The following is a 24,428-nucleotide window of genomic DNA, read 5'->3' on the forward strand; positions in this document are numbered from 1 at the left end:
CAAATATTTCTACCTTTATTCGTGTTCTCTGTCAACTTTGTAATATACTTTAGGAGAGTTTGCAAAAATAGCAAAAAAAAATTATGATAATAGAGTTCATGTTATTACATTTTCAAAATTATAAAAATAACAAATTTAAAATCAGATTATCATCATATTACCGTTGTCAAATTTGCAATATGCAAAGAAAAATGTATTATGAGTTGTATTTTTCTTTTTTTTTTTTGTTATCTAATGTAATTTTTTCACATTTTTCTTGTTTTAGTATACGTAAGTAAGCAAGACTGAAATTTCAAATTTTTTACATTTTAATTTTTCTTTCACAACGTGTGGAATTGAAAAAGAAGAACATTAAGAAATAATACAAAAACTACAGAGTATGTATATACATAAAGAAAATAAAAAGATGTATGTGTATGTGTGATGTGTATTTATATTTTTCAATATATTACTAATATGTTTGAGATATATATTTGGGATTGGGTGATTTATTTTTTTATATATAAATATACAAAAAATAAAAGAAATCTAATCGTTAGTTTGAACTATTATTACATAATATGAACGTAAATTAATTTTTAAAAAAACAAAATGAAAATTCCACAACGATGTTAACGTTGATGAATGATAATCGGTATTTCAAGAAATAAAATAAATTCGAAAATGAAACACTTTGTTTAATTTAAAATATTAGAAAATTAATAGATGAGGAATTAAAAATGTTCGAGAATATTGTTAAAATATTACTAAATTTTAGTGCAATTGTAAAATATTATCGTTGGCTAATTTTTTGTAATCTTTAATATAAAACAATTAGTAAGAGAATATATGACAAACTTCTAAAAGTTTCCATTAAAGTTGGTAGAAAAGTGATTTTGCACGTAAAAGAAAAAAAAGTGATTTAAAAAAGACTAAGAAATAAAATCTTTTAACAAATATATAAAAACAGTTTAAAAAAGTGGAGGATTCTTTAAAAAAAAAGCATCTAAGTCCAAAAGGCTAAAATATCTATTTTTATATAAGATGTAAATACTTTTCTTTTTTTTTATTCACGTAAATTTTTATGAAAAAATATTTAATTTAAGGAGAATTTACAATTTTAATTTGTTTCTAAACAGAAAAAATACTTATTTTTCAAGATTAAAATCACTTTTATCCCTGGACATACCGATAGAAGTAACCATTTAATTGTTCTTAAAAAATTGATTTTAATGATTTAATAAAAAAACAGTTTTGTATCAATTTAGTTCCTAAACTTACATATGCAACAACTTACTTTTAAATTTGTAACGATCTAATATCTAACATCAACAAAATTAATCAAATCCTATTTTACGACGTAGATATTATATTTTATAAAATTATCGAATCCATAATAATTAATTTATCAATTTATTTACATAAGAAATCTCATTGAATTTTTACACTCATTTCTATTCTAGGAACTAATTCGTTATAAATTTTAAAATTAAAAACTAAATTATTACAAAATTAAAAATTAAAAATGGTTAGTGTTATGATAATATATGTTTGGAGAAAAAATTATGTAGGTAATTTTATAATAATGTATTTGGAGGAAGGGTTATATAGATAATATTATGATGATATGTGTTTGAGGAAGAGCTATGAGATAGTATTGTGAAAGTATTGTAAAAGAAACATAATCTTTGGATGTCTATTTGAAAATCTATGGTGTATATATGAAATAAATGGATTTTCAATGTCTATTACTATCCATTTATGATAGATTACGAGATTTTACTATATTTATAAATAATTTAACTTATTTTACTATATATTTTAAAAGATTTAGGTGACATGATTCAATAAAATTTGTTTATAAAAATGTAAATTGGAGGAACAAAATAAATCTAAAAATTTAAAACACAATAATCATAATTGCCTATCCATTTTTGTTTAGCCGAATTTTGTATAATTAACCTTAATTTCCACACACATATCAAACACAGAATTGAAAAGATTTTTATTCTTCATTTATATAATTATTTAAAATTGATGGAAGACTTCTAAAAGAAGTATGAAATTTGAAGATTAAAAAAGAATAAAATTGATTTTGACTAGTTGTGTTCCTTTAGGAAGTAAAAAAGAAAAAAAAAAAAAAAGAAAGTCAAATTCACAAGTGGAAAGATGGAAGATTCAAAGATCACATGCAGTATTAATAAATTGAAATAGTCTGAACGCTCAAAAAACAAAACCCAACCCCTAATCCCACCACGGGAATATGGTGACGGAGTTGAATAATACCCTCTCCCTCCCTCACATTTCCTAATCATACAATATCTTCTTTCATCTTTCACAATTGGTTCTTCAATACCCTCACATTTCACTGCAACCTAACTACCTCTTCTTTTTTACTTTAATTACCTTTCAAAAACTTGAAACTATCTTCAAGTATTTTACATATATTTTGTTTTAATTTAAATAGTTTTTTTTTTTAAAAAAAAATAAATTCTCATCGTCACTCATAACTCACATGCTGAGAAGGTAAAATTCTTTTAAAGTGTATTGACACATTTACACAATCAAAAACTAACATTTCTCACATCATTAATAAATTTTTTTTATCAAATACTTTCTATAATAAAGATACATAATAATTTACTATATGTAAAAAAAAAAACTTGTTCAAAGAAATGAGTGTAATGAATTGAGATATCTGAAGTATAAGTTGAATAAAACTAAAAATAGGATAATTTGAAATATAGACCAATACGTCAATAAAAAATAATAAAAAATAAAAGTGTGTAAGGTGATCCACATCAACCGCACACCGACGACCATCGCCGTTGGGCGGTCCAAAACCATCATTTTAAAATTAATTATTATTCAGTTTTCACTAGAAACTAGGGGAAAATCCTATATTACACGTGGAGCAATAAAAATGTGCCACGTTTTTAAAGAGGATAGGTGTTGGTGCAGTGTTTTCCTTCCAAATGGAAAAGGCTTAGAGTTGCGGAGGTAACAATTATAGACCGAGTCAAACAACTCAGGGCCAGACAATTTTAAACGAGTTTGACTATTGAATTCTCTCTTTTTTTTATCATATATATATTGTTTAATTAAAATCAATATATATATTTAAAATCAATATATATATATATATATGTATATGTATATGTATGTATAATTAAAATTAAAACCCACTTAGAAGAAGCCTTCATGGTTTTTTATTAGCGTCCAGAAGCACTCAAGTTCACCGGCGCGTGTTCCACATGGCAACTGAATTGACCATTTATTTATTGGAATATTCCCAATGTAATTTAGGTTTTGACTGATTATACTTTCTCAACTATAATATATATCTTAGCAATGTCTATAGTTTGAATTTTGATACACTTCCTAACAAGTGCGTGATAGATTTATTGACAATTTTCATCTCGTTTCTATAGTTTTTTAAATTATATCATTATTTATTTCACCCTTATTTTGTAAATAGTTTTTTTTTTTATCTAGTATATATATGCTAATTGTCTATAGTTGATGTTTTGCATTTTGTTAGAATATGTGTTCAAAATTAATAGCCATGTTTATTGGTTAGAAGGGAAAGAGACAATCAATACGTGTTATTTATACTTTTCACTTCAAATTTTTTATTAAAAACCCTATTTTCAATCATTGACATTAAGGATTAATATGATAAATCCAGTCAATAGGTCAAAAACAAGGAGAGGTTCAACTAATGTCGGTTTAACAAAAATTTAGACTGATAACATTTTAAAAAATTAAAGGCTTAACATTTAGTTGTCGATGGTTGGAGCGAATTTAAATATTTACTAAACCCTAGCGGAATATATTATTAATTTAATTTATAGGAAAAGTAAATGGGTGGAAGCAAGGGAGGCGGTAAGAGCGTGAAGCTGGATCCTTTCAACTAACTATTCATGCATGTTCTTTCCATCAAAATTATTAATAAAAATAATATTTGAATTTTTATTCCTATACTATACGGAGTCAACCCAAAATATATTAAAATTGCTTCTTCCAGAAACATCGCCCGCCTCCAAGAATCCAAACTCCACCACTATAAATACTTTTTCTCTTTTCTCCTTTTCCATTTCATCTTCTTCTTAAAACAATAAGCAAACAAAAACCCAATAACAATATATATCATATCAATCAATATGTGCGCAGTTGCACCCTCCACAACCCCCATGACTCCTGTTTTCTCATCTCCAAAGCTCCCTTCACTTCTTTGCAAATCCTCCTCCTCTTCCTCTTCCTCTTCCTCTTCCCCTAGATCCTTATCCGCTCCAATCAACCTTCATGTTTCTGCATCCCCTTCCCCCTCCTCCTCCTCTGTTTCCCATCTTGATACCCTTTTGAAGAGGAAGAGGCCCTCCAGAATCCACTTGCCGCAGAGTATGCCCTCCATTGGATTTGGAATATTCGACACGCCGGAAATTATGGAGGAGGAAGGAGAAGGATATTCCGTTTTTTCTAAAAGAGGAAGAAGACGAATCAGTGCTATGGAGGATCGATTCTCAGTTACCCTCGGGATTCAAGCAGATTCTCGACAGGTATATTTCCAAATTTCAGATTAATTTCCTATACTTTTCTTTTTTCCTTTTAGTGAAGTTTAAAGTTCAAATCGAACTCCTTAATTACAGGCTTTCTTCGGAGTTTTCGACGGACACGGGGGAGCGAAAGTAGCGGAAATCGCAGCGAAGCGATTGAGTGAAAACGTAATCGATCAAGTATGGAGAAGAACAGAATCGGAAGTCGAGGAAGCGATCAAAGACGGCTATCTAAGGACGGATCGGGAAGTATCAGAGGAAGGCGTGAGCGGCGGCGGCGCTTGTTGCGTCACTGCATTGATACGGAACGGGAATCTGGCGGTGTCGAACGTCGGCGATTGTCGCGCGGTGTTGAGTCGAAAGGGAAGAGCGGAAGCCCTAACCTCGGATCACATGGCGGGAAGAGAAGACGAGAGAAACCGGATCGAGAAATCGGTAGGATTTCGAAGCGATTATTGTATACTAGAGATTGAATTGAAGAATTAGAAGAATTTGTAGTTGGTAATTAATTAATGAATGAATATTTATGGTGTATTTAGGGCGGTTATGTGGATTTTTGCGGTGGCGGATGGAGAGTTCAAGGAACATTAGCCGTATCAAGAGCCATCGGAGATGAGCATCTGAAACAGTGGGTGATTTCGGAGCCGGAGACGAGAGTGATGAAAATTGAAGATGATTGTCATTTCTTGATTCTTGCTTCCGATGGTCTTTGGGACAAGGTTAGTTTTCATTTCAACAACTCTCATCCTTTTAACTATAAAAATAATTAGATGCATTTCATTTTGAGCTATCTACTAAAGTCAAATTCACTCTCTTAAGTTGAATATTGTGTCTTCTTTATGTAAATCACTCTTAATCACAATATTCTGAACTTACTTTATTGAAAAAAGCATACAAAAAAAAAAAAAGAAAAAACACTAAAACTAACAATTTTCAACTAAATAGTTAGTGGAACCAATCATGAAATTAAGGAGGCTGAAAATTCCTTTATTGTTTCATCAGGTTACAAATCAAGAAGCAGTAGACATGGTAGAAGCAGTTTGTGGCGTAGAGATAGCGAAGAAGAAACCAATTAATCCAAAATTGATAATGTCAGCATGCAAACAGTTGGTGACATTGTCAACATCAAGAGGCTCACTCGACGATACCACTGTTATGATCATTAAATTAAATTAAGCCCTTTTCATTAATTAATTAACCCCTAATTTTAATCTAATTAATCACTATGACTAAGATTAGTTAAGGATTTCCTTTTTAGAAACCCCACTTGCTGAAGAACCGGTAAAAAAAATAAGGCCGGTCCGGTTAGGCAACTTTGATATATATATTTTTTTCTTGACATTTTCCTTTCCTAACTGTCAAAATCTTCCAACTGACCAATTGGAGATTTGTGGTTAAAGTTTTTTGGTTAATTTCCATAGAGTTTTCATTTTATTTTGTTATTTTGTTATTTAGGGTGAGACTCACTCTTTTAAGTTGTAGATTATATTTCATTAATAAGTGGATGATTACTTTTATCCACTTCTTTTTCCTACTTGATTGTAGAAATTACAAATAAATTTTATCCTAAAGTAAGTAAGAACTTTTCTTATGATGTTGATGTGTGAATTTATTCTTTCTTTTTCGGTTGACTTAATTACTTGCACCTTTAGTGGTCTAATTTTATTTTCAATAATCTCCAAAAGATATGTTTTAAACAAAATTTGTTAAATATTAACCATAACAATTTTGATGTAAATGAAAGGTGACTTTGCAAATAATAGTAAAAAAAAAAAAATTATGATAATAGAATCTAATTCACCTACGTTTTCAAAATTGCAAAACTAACAAATTTAAAAGCAGATTATCGTCATATTTGTCAAATTTGCAATATGAAAAAAAATGTGTTATGAGTTATTTTTTCTAATTTTTTTTTTGTCACCAAATACAATTTTTCTAAATAAAATATATTGAGAAAGTATTTTAATATTTTTATAACTGTTACAAGCAAAAGAAATCACAAAAATAAAATAATTACACATATGGAAAAAAAGAAGTCACGATAAATTATGATAGTGATAGTAACAAAATTATGAATAAAATCATTATTTATTGATAGTTCATTGATAGTAGTTTATCACTGTCTTGTCGATAGACAGTAGTAAAAACTATATAGATCGTTGTCGAAACATGTAGTTATTTATGATTGATGGATCTTTTAAAATTATAAAGACACTTCCCCAAATTTAATTTAATTTCATAAAAAACATATTAAATGCTCTCAATTTGATAGGCTTAGAGTTCCATTCCACCAAACCCAATCATGTGAAGAAAAAGATGAAGACCACATCTAGAAGATTTTGCCATTTTGTGTAATTAATTTGTGTGTTGCGTATATATTTGAAAACCCAAGTACTATTTTTTAATTGTTATTTTAATTATTATTTAACACATTACGTGCCAAATAAATAGAATGGTCTACAATTTTAAATTTGTTTGTATTATAAAATAAATAACAAATAAGCTAAATAAAAACAATGAAATAATACAAAAAATAGAAAAAATAGAGAACAATTGAACTCAATTGTGGTATATTTACACAAATAATGTGAGAATAATGGTTACAAAACCAAACATAAATAGGGAACAAAAATGTTATAGAAATTGACAGGGAGGTTAGTAGATGAATTTGTAACCTAAGGAGGTTATGAACATCTAATAATAATCAACTTTAATTTAGAATATTCATAGTACTCTCCCTTTAGATGTCTATATTATATAAAATAAATGTCTCGTTAAAATCTTATTAGGAAAAAACTCGGTGAAAAAAATTATAGTGAAAGAAAAAGAGTACATTATTTTATATACTTTTTTAGTAATTGCCTCATTAAAAACCTTGCTAGGAAGAACCAATGGGAAAAATCATAGTCAAGAAAAAAAAGTTGAGTAGTTTTACTTCCTCTCACGAGTACATCACTTGAGTTCTTCGAGTTGTCACATTTCAATGTTGTGCTTAAGCTTTTCAAATGTTGGTGTTAGTAACGCATTTGTAAATAAGTTTGCCAAGTTGTCTTTTGAAGAATTTTGTTGAATATTGATGTCATCATTTGATGTTTTATCTTCGTACAAGAACACTATTATATTGGCTAGTTTTGTACATGATTAATATCCCATCATGATTTAAAGTAGTTGTTTTGATCTGCTTCATAAGCTGCCCTGCCATTTTATAAAAAATCTTCTATATGTACTATAAGTAACTTGTGTAAGATCTAGCTTGCATGGGTTAGATAATTAATAACCTGCATCTTTATAACCAACTAGATCACAATTAAATCTATTAGAATAAAATAAATTCACTTGAGCCAATAATTCTCATATAAAACATAACATAGTTTAATTCTACTTCAATATTTTTGGAGAAAATATTATTTTTTATGTAACAAAATTACTAAAGATATTACAACATGTAGTGTATAAACTAGTAAAGATATAAGTGCACTTATTTCTCAAAATTATTGTTCTTGCAGACCTCAAGTTCTTCATTATCTTTCTGATACCAAATGATATATATACTTACATGGCCAAATGAATGAACCACCATATGAAAGTTGAATGATACAACTGATCCAATTTCATTTGCTTTATGCTTTATTTGTAAGTCAAGACAAAACGTATAATCTCAAAATCTTTCTAAAGAAATTCTATTGTTTTTGAAATCTCTTTAGAAGTTTTGACTCAAATCATCAAATTGTGATTTATTTTAAAAACATATGGACATATATGGGTTATTTTTATACCCTCGTATCAACAAAAATATAATAAGATGATGATTTTCGTTTGGAATATTCTATAACTCTCTTAATTGAATCATATGATTTTAGAACCTTTAATCCTTCAGGGATATAATTATTAATAGATTCATATAAGTGTATAATGATACATCCATATGGTGTATGTTAAGCTTTTCATACACAGTAAGATATGTTAGATATCTCATGGTATTGTATCCATCATAGGAGAACATTTTGAGTCAAATATTGGACACAAAGGTCATGGAAGCGGAGGGGAAAATCGATGAAATACCCTTGGAGAAGCATGTTTTTTGATCTGTCATGAAGCATAGATTAAACACCTCTCATATTGCACCTTTCAATTTTTCTATGAACCACTATATTGAAGCATATGTTTCTTTATCAACTACTCCAAAGGCAAGAGGATAAATCTAATTGTACCATCTAAGCAAACAGAAACTATCAACTGACTCCAATATTTGTTCTTAAGAAATGTTCCATCCATGACTATGACTGGTTTAATGCAATTTAAGAATCCTTGGACACATTGACATCCAGCATCCATAAAAAGATATTTGAAGAAACAATATCTTTTAAGTTTTGGATTTGTAAGTTTGAGTACTTCACCATATCTACGCAATAGATTATATGACTCTTCAAGGGACCCTTGCACTTGTTCGTATGCATTTTATTTACACGTCATGCTTTTTCATAACTCATATTTATGTCATAGTCTTACCTCATGTGTTTTATGATATCACGTAGTTTGTATAGGCGATTGGCTCCCTTGAATCTGGACGTTATTAATTCTCCAACAACTCAAGATTTTTCTTGCCAATGGTCACGATTAAAAAATTCAAAAGAACACGAATGAACTTCGACATACTTTTCAATCTTGAATATGTTTAAATCCTTCAATCTCACCGCTTGCAATCTCCAATCACACTTGTTAATGCATCTAAAAAAGGAACCTCTTTTTTCGGACCAATCACTTCTTTTTGTCTTCAACTTTCGACTAGAGGAGTTGTAGTGAATTTAGCTTTTCCTTTGCAATTTTTTGGACGAGCATCTCTTTGTTGTGAGATATCAAACAATTCATTGTTCATCTCAACTGACTCCCATGTAAAAGTATCATCTTTTGAATCATATAACTCGTATGATTCCCATATAGTCAAAGTGGTCCCTATCATGTTATCACACAAGCCAACCTGAACTTCATTCTCATCTAATATATCCATTGCAATTGGAGAATGAGTGTTTAAGTTATGAACTTGGTTGCTCTCAGATGCTGAATTGTAATATTTGTTTAACACTTTCTTACTTTGATTGCTTCTAAGCTCAAATGAGGTGTATAGGGAGACCTTTTAATCATGGTCATTGCTTAACTCAAATGGAGGAGATTCATTTTCCATTTTTATCTCATATATGCATCTTATATGTCAAACTCTGTAGGGTCAACTCCTGCAAGTTTCTATAATTCAGCCTATAAATCTTTGTGTGTTATTTCTGACAACAATGCCTTTTAACATGTCTCCTTCATATTTTCAACATGTGACATCTTTAAATTATCTTAAACCTTTTAGTTCTTGCAAAAATTGATTTGAAGTTAGAAGTTGACATATCATATAAAAAAAATGTATGACGTATTTGCGAGATTTAAGAACAATAGCTAAAAACAAAATAAAACATGCATAGTCGAACCCTAAATAAGTATATGACTAATTCAACCTTAAGCATTTAAAGTTCCGAGATGTTTACAAGATTACAAGACTACGAGATGCAAAAAACAGTAGCTAAAAGAACCCTAAATCACATAAGCACAATTATATAATTAATTTGAGATTAAGCATTTGAACTTAAGAATCTCGAAAGAAAAAAACATAAAACAAAAAACAAAAAACCTAAAAACTTATCGAACAACACGAGAACTTGATCAAAATTAGCTAAATAATCTATGGAATTGCAGGAGGGACGGGAAGAAAGGGAGTAAGGTTGGTTTTGAAAGATTTTTTTTTTAAAGTTCTTTGGTTTTGTTTTTAGGGAAGAGATGGGGAGTGGGTAAAATTAATGAAGGTTAATTTAGACATTTCACCCTCAATTTATCCTAAAAACAAAAAATTTCAAAATCCTAAAAACCTTTTATCTCTCCATTTTCGCCTATTTTTGACAAATTTTAATGATTTTTTTTGAGAGGGATGTGAGAGATTTAATGAGAAAAAAAAAATAAAAACCAGTTTTTTATTTGGATTAAAGTGTATTGATTATATAATTTCCACGGAATAAATTGACAAAATTTTCTGGTTACTTATCAATTCAATTAATACATCTAATAATCTAGAGCCACATCATCATTCTAACTCTACATTACATCATTCCCTTAAAGAGCTAGCGGAGTTCTAACTATGTTAAAGAGTTAAACTAAATAGAAAATAGAAAATACATAATTACCTCTAAAATTGAAAATTTAAGTAAAGTTTTTAAATATAAGGTGAAAAGAAGATTTTTGAGGAAAGAATGTCAAAAGATTAATAGGTGTTGTTCGCACTTGGAAGGAGGGGGAAATGGGTATTGAGTTAGCTGAGAAAATTTGTGTAAAAGCAAGGATGGATGAGGTATCTTAGCCACTTTAATCAATCATCAACCTATGCTTTGCCAATTGCCAAACACACAACCCAGACGTACACTCCAATTGATTCAACTAACAAAAACCAACTAAATCAACAATACAAAGCCATATTCGATAACATATTTTTATTCACAAGAAAGTGTGTCATCGAAACGAAAATTGCCAAAGTAGCCAACAAAATGGTACTTCCAATTCAACTCTCAATGACCCTTTAAATTAAACATGAAAACAACCAAATCCTTAAACCTCTTAATTAAACAACCAAATCCTTAAACCTCTTAATTAAACAACCAAATCCTTAAACCTCTTAATTAAACCGACAAATAAACAACACATCCCCACATTCAACTCCTATGCCCTAAAATCCCTTGCTTCATTTTTTTTTTCACCATGTAAAAAAGAAAAGGAGATTAAAATATTTTAACACCAAACCCCTTTAAAAACTAAAATCTAAACTGCCCATCTAGTCCACAACTTCTCGTTTTTTCTCTTTATCCAAACACTACAATCTGAAAAGAAAAAAAAAAGAGTTTTTTTTTCTCCTTTTCTTCTTTCTTCTTCTCGTGTGTTTTAATCTTATCCCAATAAATCAAACAACCAAAGATTGGATAAGAAAAAGAGGAATTACTCTATGGAGTTTCTTGGGCTGCAGGATCCAGCCCGGGCCCAACTCCAGGCCCAATTCCAAGCCCACCACGTGCCCGTAAACTATCTATGTAATTTCTAACCTCCTGGGCTATCATCCTCTGCATTATCGTCGCCAAACAACTCTCATCCACCTCCTTTTTCCGATTCCCTTTCTCTTCCTCCGCCGCCGCTACCACCCGTCGCCGTCCGTCGTTCTTTTCGCTCTCCACCGTCACCTCCTCCTTCACTTTCACATCCATCTCCGCCGCTACCACCACCTCTCCCGGCAACGACAGTCTCAACGACGTCTCCGGTTCTCCTCCTCCAACGCTGTTCCGGTCAAAGCACGTACGCTTCAAAGAAGCTTCCGAGTCATCATCATCGTTATCATCGTCATCCGACGCCGACCTAGAAACTTCATAACTCGGCCGCTTCAGAAATGCCGTGGAATCAGACGACAAGTCGGCATCACGACGGCGTCTAAGCGTCGAGTTCCAATGATTCTTAATCGCATTGTCGGTTCGGCCAGGTAACGAGCGAGCAATAGTGGACCATTTGTTACCATGAACAGCGTGCGCTTGAAGAATCAAAGCATCCTCCGCTGGAGTAAAGGGACGATGCTGAACGGTGGGACTGAGCTGATTACACCAACGCAAACGGCAGGACTTACCGGAACGACCAGGAATTCCAGTGCTGATCAAAGACCAATTTCTGGGGCCATGCTGTTCAACCAATTTGATTAAGGTAGCGTCCTCTTGAGGACTCCACGACCCCTTAACTCGATTATGATTATTATTATTGTTGTTTGAATTTGTATTGTTGTTGTGATTTGGGAGGGCGATTCCGATCAAAACCATGGCGGAATTTGGATTTGGATTTTTAGGGTTTTGAAGTTTAATTGAAGAAGAAGAAAGAGGAGAGATAAATGGGAGATTTTTCTAACCGTTTCCAAACAGGGGTTGTTGGGCATGAACCGTAAAACCGCTACTTCAAATAACGACTTTCTCACTACTTCCACTTCTAACAAATACACACACCAAAAAACCGCGTTTGTTTCTTTCTTTTCCTTTAACGTCCCTACACTCCTCACTTTTTTCATATTAGTCCTCATCTTTTATAATCAATTCTAATTTTTCTCTATAAATTGCTTCATTTTTGCATTTTTATTTACTGTTTTCTAAATTGTGAAAAAAAATGTATTTTCTTGTTTGAGATTGTTAGATTTAAGATTAATCAAAGTATATATAACAACTCAACTTGGATAACTTAAAAAGGAAAGAGACCAATGACATAGTATATAAATCTATAAATTTAACCATTTATTTATTTACTATTCAAATGAAGTTGAAATACTTTAAAATTTAATCTCAACGCTACAGATTTATTTTATCTTGATCTTTCCATTTTAAAAATATGTAAGACTTTTATTTTTTAAAAGTTTAGTTGATGTTAGTTTTTAAAATTTTGTAGGGATGAAAATGAAAATGGAAAAAGAAAAAAAGGAGTAGGTGGGGAGAGAGGTTTGGATGAGGGAAAGTAATGGAAAGACGTAACGGGTATCCGTTTACATAGGGAACTGCCAAGGCAGAGTTTATCGGTGTCACCGTAACAGCACACTGTTGTAGTGAATAACGTTCAATTACCATGCGTGGCTTTCTTGGACTCTTCCTAACCGCTTTCCTAAATTCTTATTCTTTTGTATATATATATATATTCAATAATATTTTATAATATCAACCCTAAATTCAATAATGAAAGAAAATAGTATCTAAAAAACTTTTAATTTTGTGTTTTGTATTTATTGATCTATTCGATATTTCTTAATATATAAACTTAAAACTAAAAGATCAAATTGGATAAGTTATACAATAAAAGTCTCGTTCTTAGAATTTTTGAATATGTCAACAGAAATTTATTAACCACAAACTGCTTGGTATTGGCATTAAGAAAGTTATTAACCACAAACTACTTGCTATTGCCATTAAGAAAGTGACCCACCGGTGTTAATTAGTTGGAAATTTGATATGTTTTTCCCCCCTTGAATCTTTGGTAAGTCATTGAAATTTGAACAAGATTTTTCACAAAACCATAGTTATCCATAAAATCTACTCAATGGTTTTATCTATATCTTAAGATAATGGAGTGGACAGTAGCTATATAAATTAATAAGTCTAGTCTCTTTATTTTATTATTTCTGTACTTACTTCTTTTTTTCCCTCCTAATATTCTAATCCTATGTAAAATGAAAATGTATACTATGAGAATTCAGATTTTCCAAATATAGGCTTCATAAATTCAAACTTAAAACGTCATAATAACAAGAAATAGAAAAAAGAAAACAATTAACTTGTGGAAATTGAAATTTCCATTTAGTGATTCCTAACATACATATCTTAAATATGACGTTGTTGGCTGATTAATTGGGTTTGGTGGTTATGACTTGACCATTACTTGTATAGTGGTTACTAATTAGTTAGATCACCCCCTAATTTTCTTCATTATTATTCATTTACTTCTTTCTATTTTAACTCCCAATTTTCTTTCTAATTTAAGGGGAAAAAAACAGAAAAGATAAAACAAGGCAAAACATTTATTACTTGTAGAGGAAAAGAAAAACAGAAGTTATGACTGTGAATCCATGGTAGAGCATCTTTCACACAAACTTGTGTGCATTTAGGGGATTTAATTGAAATCTCTAGACAGAGAGGTGATTGTAGTCGGATTAAATTATAATTACTATTGAACTAAACTTACTTCAATAATGTTATTAATTGCTTTAAGAGTGAAAAAAATCCCTTAATTGAAGGAGACTTCCACAATAGCTTAAAATTGTCAATGACATGAGTAACTTTTATACGATGATAACCACTCGAAACCATGTCATATGTCAAAATTTCATAGTATTGGTAGATTAATAGTGATTTTCTGCCCATTGAGTTGTTAGTGGATAAAATAGCAATTAGCATTCTTATATTAAACGGTTGGTTTAGTCACCAATCTAGGAAAAGTTTGGAGTTGCCCATTCTAAATAGTTTACTTCCATAAACATGTGTTTGATAGACAATCTAAATTATGTTTCTTAAATCCATTTTTGAGTTTCATGATCTAAGCCGTGCAAATTCTAGATTATGAATTTTAAATTAAAATGCAAAATTATATTTAAAAAAATGTTTAGAAATATAATATTTTATTGAAAAATTAAAGCACAATTTAGAAATAAACTAAAATTATGGTTAATTATTTAAAAAATAGCAAATGTTACCACAAATTTTTTAAAATATCAAGTTTGTCCTTTTGATAATAGCTGGTACTCCATTAGTAGTTACAATAAATTGACAATTGATAGAACATTTCTCAATTAAAATTTATTATTGATAGTTTAGAGTTTGAGAAATTTAGAAAGAAGCAACCAATTTTAGTTTTTTTTTTAAATTAAATTTTGTGCTATATATTCAATTAATTTCTTGGTGTATTATATATTATGCCAGTGATATTATAAACTAAATTATTTTTTAAAGTTAAAATAGTATGTACCATAACTTGTACGATTAAACAAATTTTTTAAAACTTAAAGTATGTTAATAAATAAAATAATTGGGTTTGTTTTTCTGAATTTATATATATATAGTAAATTTATATATAAAAAGGCCTATAAAAAGACAAATGAAATTACTTGAAGGAAAAGAAAGAAAACTAAAAAGCAAAAGCATAATGAGCTAATAGCCGTTTCACGTCCATTCTCACTTTAAAGTTAAAAGTTCAATTATATGTTTATATCTATCAACCTTATCAACTTCAACCCAACATAATATATCTTAATTCAACTTAACTAATATATTAGATATAAAATTAAATTATACTAATAAGTTCTCAAGCCTTCAAATTTAGTATCGAATACATCTATGAATTTTATGGTTCAATTTTATAGCCTTTAAATTAATCTATGTTTTTCAATTTTATGGTTCTAACTACCCACGACTGCATAAACTTTCATATGGTGATCTTCAACATGCTGCCTTTTTTCCTAATAATTTCTAACCTTTTTCAAATTTCAACATCATTTTCCTTCTAGAACTCTTATTTTAAAGAAATTGAATTCGAAGAGTTTGAAGGAAGATTTGAAGAAAATGAAGAATTTGAAGAAGTCATTTAAGAGTATTTGGAACATTTTTACATTTTGACGTTTCAATTAATATGCAATTGAGTTTAAATTTCGTAGACATTGTTTTCTACAATTCTCATTTATTAGCTTCCAAATCACTTTTGAATTCTTCCTCAAATGCCCATTTTTACTTTTAAGGTCATCTCAAATCTTGTTTATTCTTTCTTGTTTTTCTAGAGATTTAGAAACATCAATACATCTGTAATTTTTTCTGTTTTTGTTTCTAAAACTTGGAACAAAATTTTGTTTAATAACAATTCGCACGAGATTTATAGAGTAACTTGTGTTGATGTTGCAGAAAGCAGAACATATGATATTCTTAAAGTTAGTTGAACACCTACACTTGATTTTAAGAAGTGGAACACATAATGTTCTTAAAGTTGATTTTAGAAGAAAACTTGTATCTTCGTTGAACGCCTACGTTTGATTTTAGGAAGCGAAACACATGATGTTCTTGATGTTCTTGAAGTTGGAGTATTATAAAAAAAATTTGTATCTTTAAAGAAGCTTCAATCTTCGAATGTGGTCGACTTCAGGAATTACGGAGTCTTATAGCATTTGGGAGAATTTTAGGTCTGGAGTAAAAGAAATTGCAAATGAGAACTCCTCTATTTATAGAGTTCTTTGGTCGACTTTATGAACTTGAATCTGATTGATTGAACTAGACCCATGAACTCAACCATATGGATTTAAGTCGTATTTAAGTTTTTTTTTTTTTTTTGCTTAATTGAACTTTGCCAAAAAAATGACTTACCTTGAATTAAAACACAAGACGTGAATCCTAGAGACAGTGTAATGCACATCAATAATCTATCAACAAATCAACCATAGATTTTTATTTAAAATATTTGTAAAAGTATAAAACAGAAATTGAAAATTTTCTCATTTTTAGAAACGACAAATAAGAAACAATATTTCTTAAAAAATTAGAAAAAAAAAAAAACAAGAAAAAACATTATCTAAAATAACCTGTAATGCTCTACAAAATTCTGGTGTTTCTTCAACCTCTTTGGTAGTTCTTGAATCTTCAAACATCCATTTGGCTTTTAAAATGACTTAGGATGCTATTCAAAATTTAAATTAATGATATTAAAACTTTGTCACTACAAACTTTGGTACTATTGAATTGATTCCTTGGATTAGTTTGATCAAATCAATCATAGAATGAATTGTCTTAAAATCAAAAGAGTGATCACCATAGATTTCAAGTTGGATCGAAAAGTAATACAATATTCGTTAAATTAATTTTATTTATGAGTGTACACAATAATCCTAAAACGCTATAAAAGACCTCCAACTTCCCATTAATCCAACATATTGGCATGACAAATATTGAGCGAAACAGATTTAAGAGAGAAAAGTAACATTACAAGAATGACAAAATAGACTTTGATATTTATTTAATTTTAGTCCATCACCTTTTAAAATCTTTTAAATGTTTAAATTTGGTTTTCAAACTTTTTGAGATAAAAAGGAATTAAAACGACAACTTAGTATGTAACTTCTTTTTACATAATTTTCTAAATGAAATCAAACGTGTCTACAGATTCAAGAACTTAATCAAAATTACAGTAATCAAAATGTTAAGCAAAAAGCTTTTGTACATTCAAGATGAGCATGGCATCTAGAAAAAGATGAGCATCCCAAGTGTATCATATAAGGAGAGGATCAAAGAACTATTTCTAGAAGAACAAGAGGGGATTTTTTAGAGATTGAACTAACCTCCTTGCAGTGCACTTCAGTACTCATTAAAATGAATTGCACCAACTTTCCACACAACGTAGGTGGTAGCAAACATCACTGAACTGATGAAAACGAACGAAAAGACAATGAAGAAAAGATCCGAACCACCTGGGAACTGAAACGTCCACCCTGGTTTTGGCATCCCTCGCTTGCTATCATCGAACAAATTAGTAGGTGCTTCTGGAAGCCTCGACCTTTTTTTCCCACGATCACTCTCTCGTATTGCTTCCAATACTTTGCTGCTCATGTCGGACTTGGAGGTTTTCGATTCGTTGTAACGGCTAAGAACACGAGCAGCCCTTAGTCTTTCTCTTGCAGTTAACGAAGATTTTTTTGTGAACTGTGAATCAGGTGATGAACTTGTATCTGAATTCTGTTCTGAAGACAATATTTGTCCATTGGAAGCCTCGGATAGTTGAGAAGAAGACTCATTGTTGACATTGAGTTGAGAGATTCCATTCTCTGCTGAAGCATTTGAAGGCGGTTGACTCAAAGCTGAGGAATCGTCATTAGAAAGAGTTCTTCCAGTAATTTCAGAACCCTTCTCATTGGTGTTTGTGTCTACCTGGTTGCTGCCTGTAGCTGCAAGTGAGAGAGACAATCCTCGTCTTCTCTCCTTTGCAATTCCTCTAGTCGTGTAATAAGTTCCACATATGGACGTCGATTTTCTGACGTTTGGAAACGAGGATCTCGAAACGTTTTTGTAAGTGACTTGCAACTTCTGATGAACATCAATAGATATGATTAAGGAAACCACAATCACCAAGATCAAATTTAATTCAGTTGATATATAATCAAGTAATCACCAGCTAAACAAACAGAAATGAGAAGGCATGAGAGGGATTCCAGGCATTCGATGGACCCAGTGATTATTCAAACAAACACTCAGTACTTGATCTTTCAAACTCAAGATTGAAATCGACATTGCTTTTCAAGTTCATCATAGAAATTAAAGACAATATAATCTCTAGCAGTCTACAGATCACTAGATGTTCAAAGATGGCAACGAAATGATGAATCTATTTAATGCAACTGTAGAAACGGATTACAAGACCAAGCTGAGAAATCAACTTTTCTTTGTAATTTTCCCTCACCTCTGGATAATGCTTTGGTGCTACCCTCTAAGTGAGCCACCCCACTTATTTCCAAAGAGAGCTTTCCTTCATTGGGCTAATGATGGGTTTCTCAAATCCTAATTCCAACACTTCAGTTTCAGCATATTCAGATTTAAATAGAAAATTTCTATGATTTGGCTGTTCTCTCTACAAATTTCAATTGAACCCTCAAGCCCACCACTAACGATATGTCTCATGTGCTATAGTAGTACTCCAATTTACATAAAATCACCAAAACTTGCATCATCATATTAGCACCCCCAAACAGTATGGATTCACTTTCATGAAAGTGGCTTTCATTAGGCACATTCTATTGTATCTCACGTTAGAAGGAGAAGAACGACCTGGATCATATATTTTGAAGATGTGATTATGTGCGCTCCGTAATTAGGCAGTGATAGGGATTTATTTAGGATGACTGAGAAGTTCCTTACTCATCCGACTTTCAGGGATAAGGCCGAGTTCTTGGGGCTTGTTGGGGTGTCGTACATTCGGTGGATATGCAGAGGAAAACAATAGACTGTTCAGAGAGCTCGAAAGGGATCCTAGAGCATTCAATTTCTTCTTAGATTTCATGTTTTTCCTCGGATTTCGATGACGAAGACTTCAAAATACTTTGGCACCCCGGAAACAGAGGGTTTCAAAGTTCTTGACAGTCATACACCATAAATATTTACAAACTTCGAACCAAAAATAACAGAAACAAATTCGCCAAAGAGGAAGATAGAACGGTAAAATTTCATTTCAAACTTTCAGATTTCAGAAACGGAAAGTATCAGAACCTAAAACAACATCAACAACTCTGAACCGAACCACCGTCCACCACTACCACTTAAGCAAAGATAAAGAAAACCCAATAAATTTGACGTGTACAGGTCCGAATACAGAGTTAAAGTCGATTAATCATAAGATTATAAGAAGAAAAAAGGAATTTAAAACTGAGAAAAGAGGAAGGTTGTTGCATAGAAATTGAAGTGGGTAAGAGTAGTAGTACCGTTGAGTTGAAGGCGGAGAGTAAATTGAGAGAAGGAGCCATTTGTGAAAGTGGGTTTTAAGGGCCAACCATAGAGAAGGGATTTAGAGAGGAGAGCAGCTCCTCCAATGGCCGATGCTTTGCCTCTTTGTTGATATTTCTTTGTTTGATGGGTAAAGTAAGAAAGGTGGATGGTCGGTCTGTAATCAGATTCAAAGAGGATCACGGATTTTCATCGTTCACGCTCCATTCTGGCGCGTGTAGTAGCACTCTGTGATATGTGAATCAATCTGCCCTTTACACGAGAATTACATCTTCCAATATACTTCTTTCATGCTTTCTTTTAGTTGTTCTATGTTCGATCTATCGGGGCATAATCCGTTAAAATATTGTGTCGATCAATATTCTTTTGATTATTTACGAAGCTAGCAAGAAGACGGTTTGAATAGGAACATTGCATACATTTGAATATGAAAAATACTTATGTAGTACTTATCTTTATGTATTCTATCTAAATTGTCCGACTATAATTTCTCAAGACAAGAGAAGATAAGAGACCAATTCTCTTTAGCCTTTGGTATACTACACTCTTTACACTTACACTATCTTTTTTCACACGTGCTTTTATAATCACATCATTTTTCTCAGGATAAAACTTAAAATTTGGTTCAATTTAAAGCTTCAGTTATTGAACTTTAAAATTTGAATCTATTTGGTCCATCAACTTATAAAAGTGTCTAGTCTAGTATATTTGACAAATAAAAAATGTACAAAAACTTAATGATCTATAGATATAAATTCGAATTTGATGTTCAATGGAACAGTAACTTACACCTTTGTTTTAGTAGAGTCGTGAACTTGTAATTTAATCTAACACAAATTCAAGGTCTGAATTTGTAATTTAAACTAAAATTAACTAAACTAAGTAGTGGAGTAGAAACTGATCTGTGTTTGGGATGAGAGTTAATGGTTCCGAGGAGTCAACTATTTATACGCTTTAGAAGAACTCAGTATAAAGAAGATCAATTACAGTGTTTAGTGCAATTACTCACTTGCACTGTCACCTTGAAACCAAGCTGAAAACTGGCCGGATTGCTGTCTTGAAATCTTCGTAAAACTTATCCTCGGAAAATCTCTCTGCACGTCTCCTTGCTGCGGCAGCCATTTTGAGTCTCTCTGTTTCAGGCATTCTTAGAATATGTAGAATAGCATCTGCATATTCATAAACATTGGTGGCGAGAAATCCAGTTTGTTGTCCGTCTTCTTCGAGAACTATGTCCATCTTTGGTCCAGCAGAGTTATGAGCTGAAAGTAGAGAAGTATGGGTCTCACATTAATACACCAGTCGTAACAAAAACTGAAGATCTTTAAACCAAACGAAAAATAAATAAAATTGAACTGAAAATAAGTCTCCCACCAATTGGGATTGCTCCTGCAGCCATGTACTCTACCACACTTATTCCAAAATGCTCATCCGTCATGGAATGAATTCCTGCCACAGCACCCCTTAGAAGTCCCACCAAGTCCCTGCAAGAGCCCAAGAGTTTAAAATCTCGTATAGGAAATAGAAAAGGTTCACAAATTATAGTTTAAGGTGAAGTTTAAAGTTGAAATCAGGAATTAGCACAATGCCGTAAGTACCAAACAAATGGATCAAGTATAGCGTAGAGCAGTAGCTAATGATAAAAGGTGGAATTAGAAGTAAAATTCTTCTAATCACGAGAGGTTCCAATTGCAGCGCAATCGGTTCACTTGTAGGCTAGGAGTTCTCTTTTACTTTTTGTTTTTTTTATATCCGGACCAGCTTACGCACACATCGACTATTCTCACGGGATAGCCTGCCTGACCCTACAACATTTAGGTGTCAAGGTAACTCGTAGGAAATTAATTCCTAAGTAGGTGATCACCATGGATTGATCCCATGACCTCTTAGTCAATTATTGAGATTGTATTTCCTTTTCAACCATTAGGCCAATCCACGATAGTTGCTAGGGATTCTCTTATCGTATGTGCATAGAGGCAATTGGCTGGCTAACCAAACTTATTTCATGTATTCTTCATTTCATAGATATTCTTCTTACGATGATGCGACCAATGTGCTTTCAAGGGCACAACCAAAAGAAGCATGAAAATGAAAACTAAGTAATTTGAGCAGTTATTTCAAATCACCATCTCAATCCTTATATATAAACTAATAATACTATGAAAAATACTAAAGCAACTTTTCTTCAGAGGCAGGCACTGACCTGTACATTAAATTCTTGTGGAATTCCACATGCTCATCAACTTTCAGTTCGATAGCCTTGTTTTTCAAAATTTGGAGTCTTTCTTCATCTGATTTATTGCGACAGCTTCCTACAAACTGAAGCTTAGGCCTCACTGAACTTGCATCTAATTTTTTGATAGCAACTGCAAATGCCTCAAGTTGGAGTAAATGTGCCTGAGATGATCAATTTCAGTCATCAAAGACTTGCTAACTACTCAAGGCCCTAAGGATGAGCCGATTGAACTTTAGTACCTTGGATTATAAGGTTCATATAAGAGGGCCCACCTTCTCTGGACGAAATTGAGCAACAGATATAATAATTGGAGTTTTACAGGATCGTTCTAAAGGAAGTGCCTGTGCAGAAAACAATTTGTTACATGCAATTGTTGTAGAGAACCCAACACTAGAGAAAAGAGAGAAAAAGAACAAAAAACTAAGTGGAACAAATAAAATCCAACAGAATTTCTTTAAAAGACAAACCTGTAATACAGAAGTATCACATGGAGGATAGACTCGCTTAATGCGGTCAGGAATTTTCCAGAGGCTTTTGATATGAGACTGAGTCCATGAAGAATTGACCATGGCAAGTTGCGTAAATGAGCCAACAAATCCATACATCCAGCTAAAGAGAACATAATAGATAATTTTGCACTGAGAAAGCCACGAGCTGCCAAAGAGAAAACTTGTTATACACAACACTAAAGTTTGCAATATTTGCTGGAAAGTTCTCCACGAGACAAGTGCAATTACATTGGCTAAAATATCACCACATATAAGGAAGTCAGATGCACTTGAAACATTGAAGAACTGAGGTGAAAAATAAGATTGTTACAGCACCAAGTTCATATTTGTTAGACTACAGAAGAGCAATCACGTCCCTGTTGAAATGCTATAGTGGGAGCTCAAGAAAGCAAGAAGTTAAAATCCACTTATGTTTTACTAAAAGGTTATGTAATAAACTGCTTAAATCCTTTAAAAAGACAAACAACACAACAAACACAATCAACAAAAAGTAAAAACCCCATTCGGTTATGCTTGTAGTTGTATTGCCTTTTTTCGTTCCCTTTAGGAACTTGTATCCTGAACATTTTTCTCCTCTACTCATTTCATCAAAAAGTTGTTTCGGGTTCAAAAAACAACAATCACAAGAGCACAACTAGGTAGGCCATCAAAGGATATAATTAGTTCAAATGAAAACTCAAGAAACGGACCTTTTAGCAATTAAGGCGTTATTGTTATACATCGAGCTTCTCCCACGAACACGAGATAGCATGTCTAAGCTGATAGTAGGATAATGTGTGTAACAAACAACAATGCAACCAAACAACCGAGCAATAGGGTAGGTAAAAGCATATCCACTAGTGTCAAAATAATATAGAGGAGTGAATCTGCATAAGGCCTCCCATGAGAGATAAATAGAGCCAAGACTTTGACCAATCATAGTAAAGCGAGGATAAGTAGTTTCTTCAATCCACTTCCTTTTATGAAGATGTACAACCTAGGCAAGGGAAGTATCGAACAGAACAAAAGTAAAATCAAGTCAATTAAATATCCTTGCAACAACAACGAATCAGATAAACTTTCAGAAATGGGGAGTTTACAATTCGAGAGACGAGATCAAAGAGCAAGAAATTACCTTGGGTGGAAAATGAAGTTTGACACCAAATCGATCGACGGCACGAGCCATCAAGCTTTCTGGTGAAGCATCATGATCGCCGGTGAAGATGAGGCAATCGAGGTTAGGGTTTTCATCCTGAATAGCTTTGACGGCGCACCAAAGGACTCTCTCACCGCCTCCGCCGTCGTTGGTGTAGGGATGGAAGAACCCGACGGCTGGCTTGCGGTTCCGACGGCCGTTGAGAATGGCCCAAGCAATTCTTCGGATTAAGGCAAGGAGAAGTGTGATGAATGCCCAAAACAACAATTCTCTGCCCATGACATTCAACAATTGAATCGAAGAGGTGTCGGAGGTGAACAGAACAGAATTGAGGAGGAAGAGGGGAGGTTACTGGGGAATTAACAAAAATAGTCCGAATGTGAATATGATATAGGTTTCTGGGATTGGTTTTGAAAAAGTAGATATTAAGATCAATGGAGATGTTAATAGCCCAATTTGTCATTAAATTATTTTCTTCTTTTTCCTCTAAACTAATACAAAACTCATTCCCTCCAAGGATTATGATAATAATTCAAACTGTTATTATAGTATGTGTTTGGAGGAATTGATTATGATAGTTCGTCTTGGTCGATCCAAGGATTATGTAGTTGCATTTGGTTGATCGAAGGATTATGTAGGTGGTGTTATGATAATGTGTTTAAAAAAATGATTATGTAGATAGTCTTATGGTAATTTTTTATTTTTAAATTTATGAGAAGTTGTAATAGATGACTATTTTAGCAATAATAATTAAGGATATAACAATATTTTAAAAAAAGTTACAAATATAACAAAACTATCACTGATTGACTTGTATCGCTGATAGACTTCATATGATATATCAATGATAGACCAATATTTGCAGCATGATCTATCATATATGATCATGTGATAGACCAATATTTGCAACATGACCTATCAGTGATGACTTATATCATTGATAGAATTTGACAA

The 24,428-nt window shown here is 31.9% G+C and overlaps 4 protein-coding genes across 4 annotated transcripts; 1 reads left to right on the plus strand and 3 right to left on the minus strand.

Annotated features, from left to right (window-relative positions):
- Positions 1 to 4,067: 4,067 nt before the first annotated feature.
- LOC101208170 (probable protein phosphatase 2C 2) lies at positions 4,068 to 6,129 on the plus strand. The gene is made up of 4 exons (XM_011656699.2): positions 4,068 to 4,538; positions 4,629 to 4,970; positions 5,075 to 5,254; positions 5,538 to 6,129. Exons 1-4 carry the CDS (start codon positions 4,143 to 4,145, stop codon positions 5,709 to 5,711), a joined length of 1,092 nt encoding a protein of 363 aa, XP_011655001.1. The 5' UTR covers positions 4,068 to 4,142; the 3' UTR covers positions 5,712 to 6,129.
- A 4,889-nt stretch (positions 6,130 to 11,018) lies between these two features.
- LOC101207929 (transcription factor MYB73) lies at positions 11,019 to 12,633 on the minus strand. Its single transcript, XM_004148153.3, has one exon. The coding sequence runs from the start codon at positions 12,413 to 12,415 to the stop codon at positions 11,561 to 11,563; it is 855 nt and encodes a 284-aa protein (XP_004148201.1). The 5' UTR covers positions 12,416 to 12,633; the 3' UTR covers positions 11,019 to 11,560.
- A 4,577-nt stretch (positions 12,634 to 17,210) lies between these two features.
- LOC101222663 (hypothetical protein) lies at positions 17,211 to 19,759 on the minus strand. The gene is made up of 2 exons (XM_004148132.3): positions 19,573 to 19,759; positions 17,211 to 18,184 (listed from the first exon to the last, which is right to left on the minus strand). The coding sequence occupies exons 1-2, from the start codon at positions 19,612 to 19,614 to the stop codon at positions 17,459 to 17,461; spliced, it is 768 nt and encodes a 255-aa protein (XP_004148180.1). The 5' UTR covers positions 19,615 to 19,759; the 3' UTR covers positions 17,211 to 17,458.
- Positions 19,760 to 20,317: 558 nt separating this feature from the next.
- LOC101207680 (GDP-Man:Man(3)GlcNAc(2)-PP-Dol alpha-1,2-mannosyltransferase) lies at positions 20,318 to 23,888 on the minus strand. Its single transcript, XM_004148152.3, has 7 exons — positions 23,454 to 23,888; positions 23,029 to 23,315; positions 22,298 to 22,484; positions 22,103 to 22,171; positions 21,798 to 21,991; positions 20,969 to 21,078; positions 20,318 to 20,856 (listed from the first exon to the last, which is right to left on the minus strand). The coding sequence occupies exons 1-7, from the start codon at positions 23,751 to 23,753 to the stop codon at positions 20,612 to 20,614; spliced, it is 1,392 nt and encodes a 463-aa protein (XP_004148200.1). The 5' UTR covers positions 23,754 to 23,888; the 3' UTR covers positions 20,318 to 20,611.
- Positions 23,889 to 24,428: the final 540 nt, after the last annotated feature.

The sequence above is a fragment of the Cucumis sativus genome, chromosome 5 (assembly GCF_000004075.3).
Source record: "Cucumis sativus cultivar 9930 chromosome 5, Cucumber_9930_V3, whole genome shotgun sequence".
Classification (NCBI taxonomy): Eukaryota; Viridiplantae; Streptophyta; class Magnoliopsida; order Cucurbitales; family Cucurbitaceae; genus Cucumis; species Cucumis sativus.

What these genes read in the sequence shown, in the direction of transcription:
- LOC101208170 (XM_011656699.2), top strand. Translation starts at nt 4,143, where the DNA reads ATGTGCGCAGTTGCACCCTCCACAACCCCCATGACTCCTGTTTTCTCA. An exon ending in GAAACCGGATCGAGAAATCG is followed by an intron (nt 4,971 to 5,074) that starts GTAGGATTTCGA and finishes TGGTGTATTTAG; the next exon opens with GGCGGTTATGTGGATTTTTG. An exon ending in CCGATGGTCTTTGGGACAAG is followed by an intron (nt 5,255 to 5,537) that starts GTTAGTTTTCAT and finishes TTGTTTCATCAG; the next exon opens with GTTACAAATCAAGAAGCAGT.
- LOC101207929 (XM_004148153.3), bottom strand. Translation starts at nt 12,415, where the DNA reads ATGGTTTTGATCGGAATCGCCCTCCCAAATCACAACAACAATACAAAT.
- LOC101222663 (XM_004148132.3), bottom strand. Translation starts at nt 19,614, where the DNA reads ATGGCTCCTTCTCTCAATTTACTCTCCGCCTTCAACTCAACG. An exon ending in TCTCCGCCTTCAACTCAACG is followed by an intron (nt 18,185 to 19,572) that starts GTACTACTACTC and finishes GATGTTCATCAG; the next exon opens with AAGTTGCAAGTCACTTACAA.
- LOC101207680 (XM_004148152.3), bottom strand. Translation starts at nt 23,753, where the DNA reads ATGGGCAGAGAATTGTTGTTTTGGGCATTCATCACACTTCTCCTTGCC. An exon ending in AACGCCTTAATTGCTAAAAG is followed by an intron (nt 22,485 to 23,028) that starts GTCCGTTTCTTG and finishes TCTCTTTGGCAG; the next exon opens with CTCGTGGCTTTCTCAGTGCA. An exon ending in TGCAGGAGCAATCCCAATTG is followed by an intron (nt 20,857 to 20,968) that starts GTGGGAGACTTA and finishes CTCTACTTTCAG; the next exon opens with CTCATAACTCTGCTGGACCA.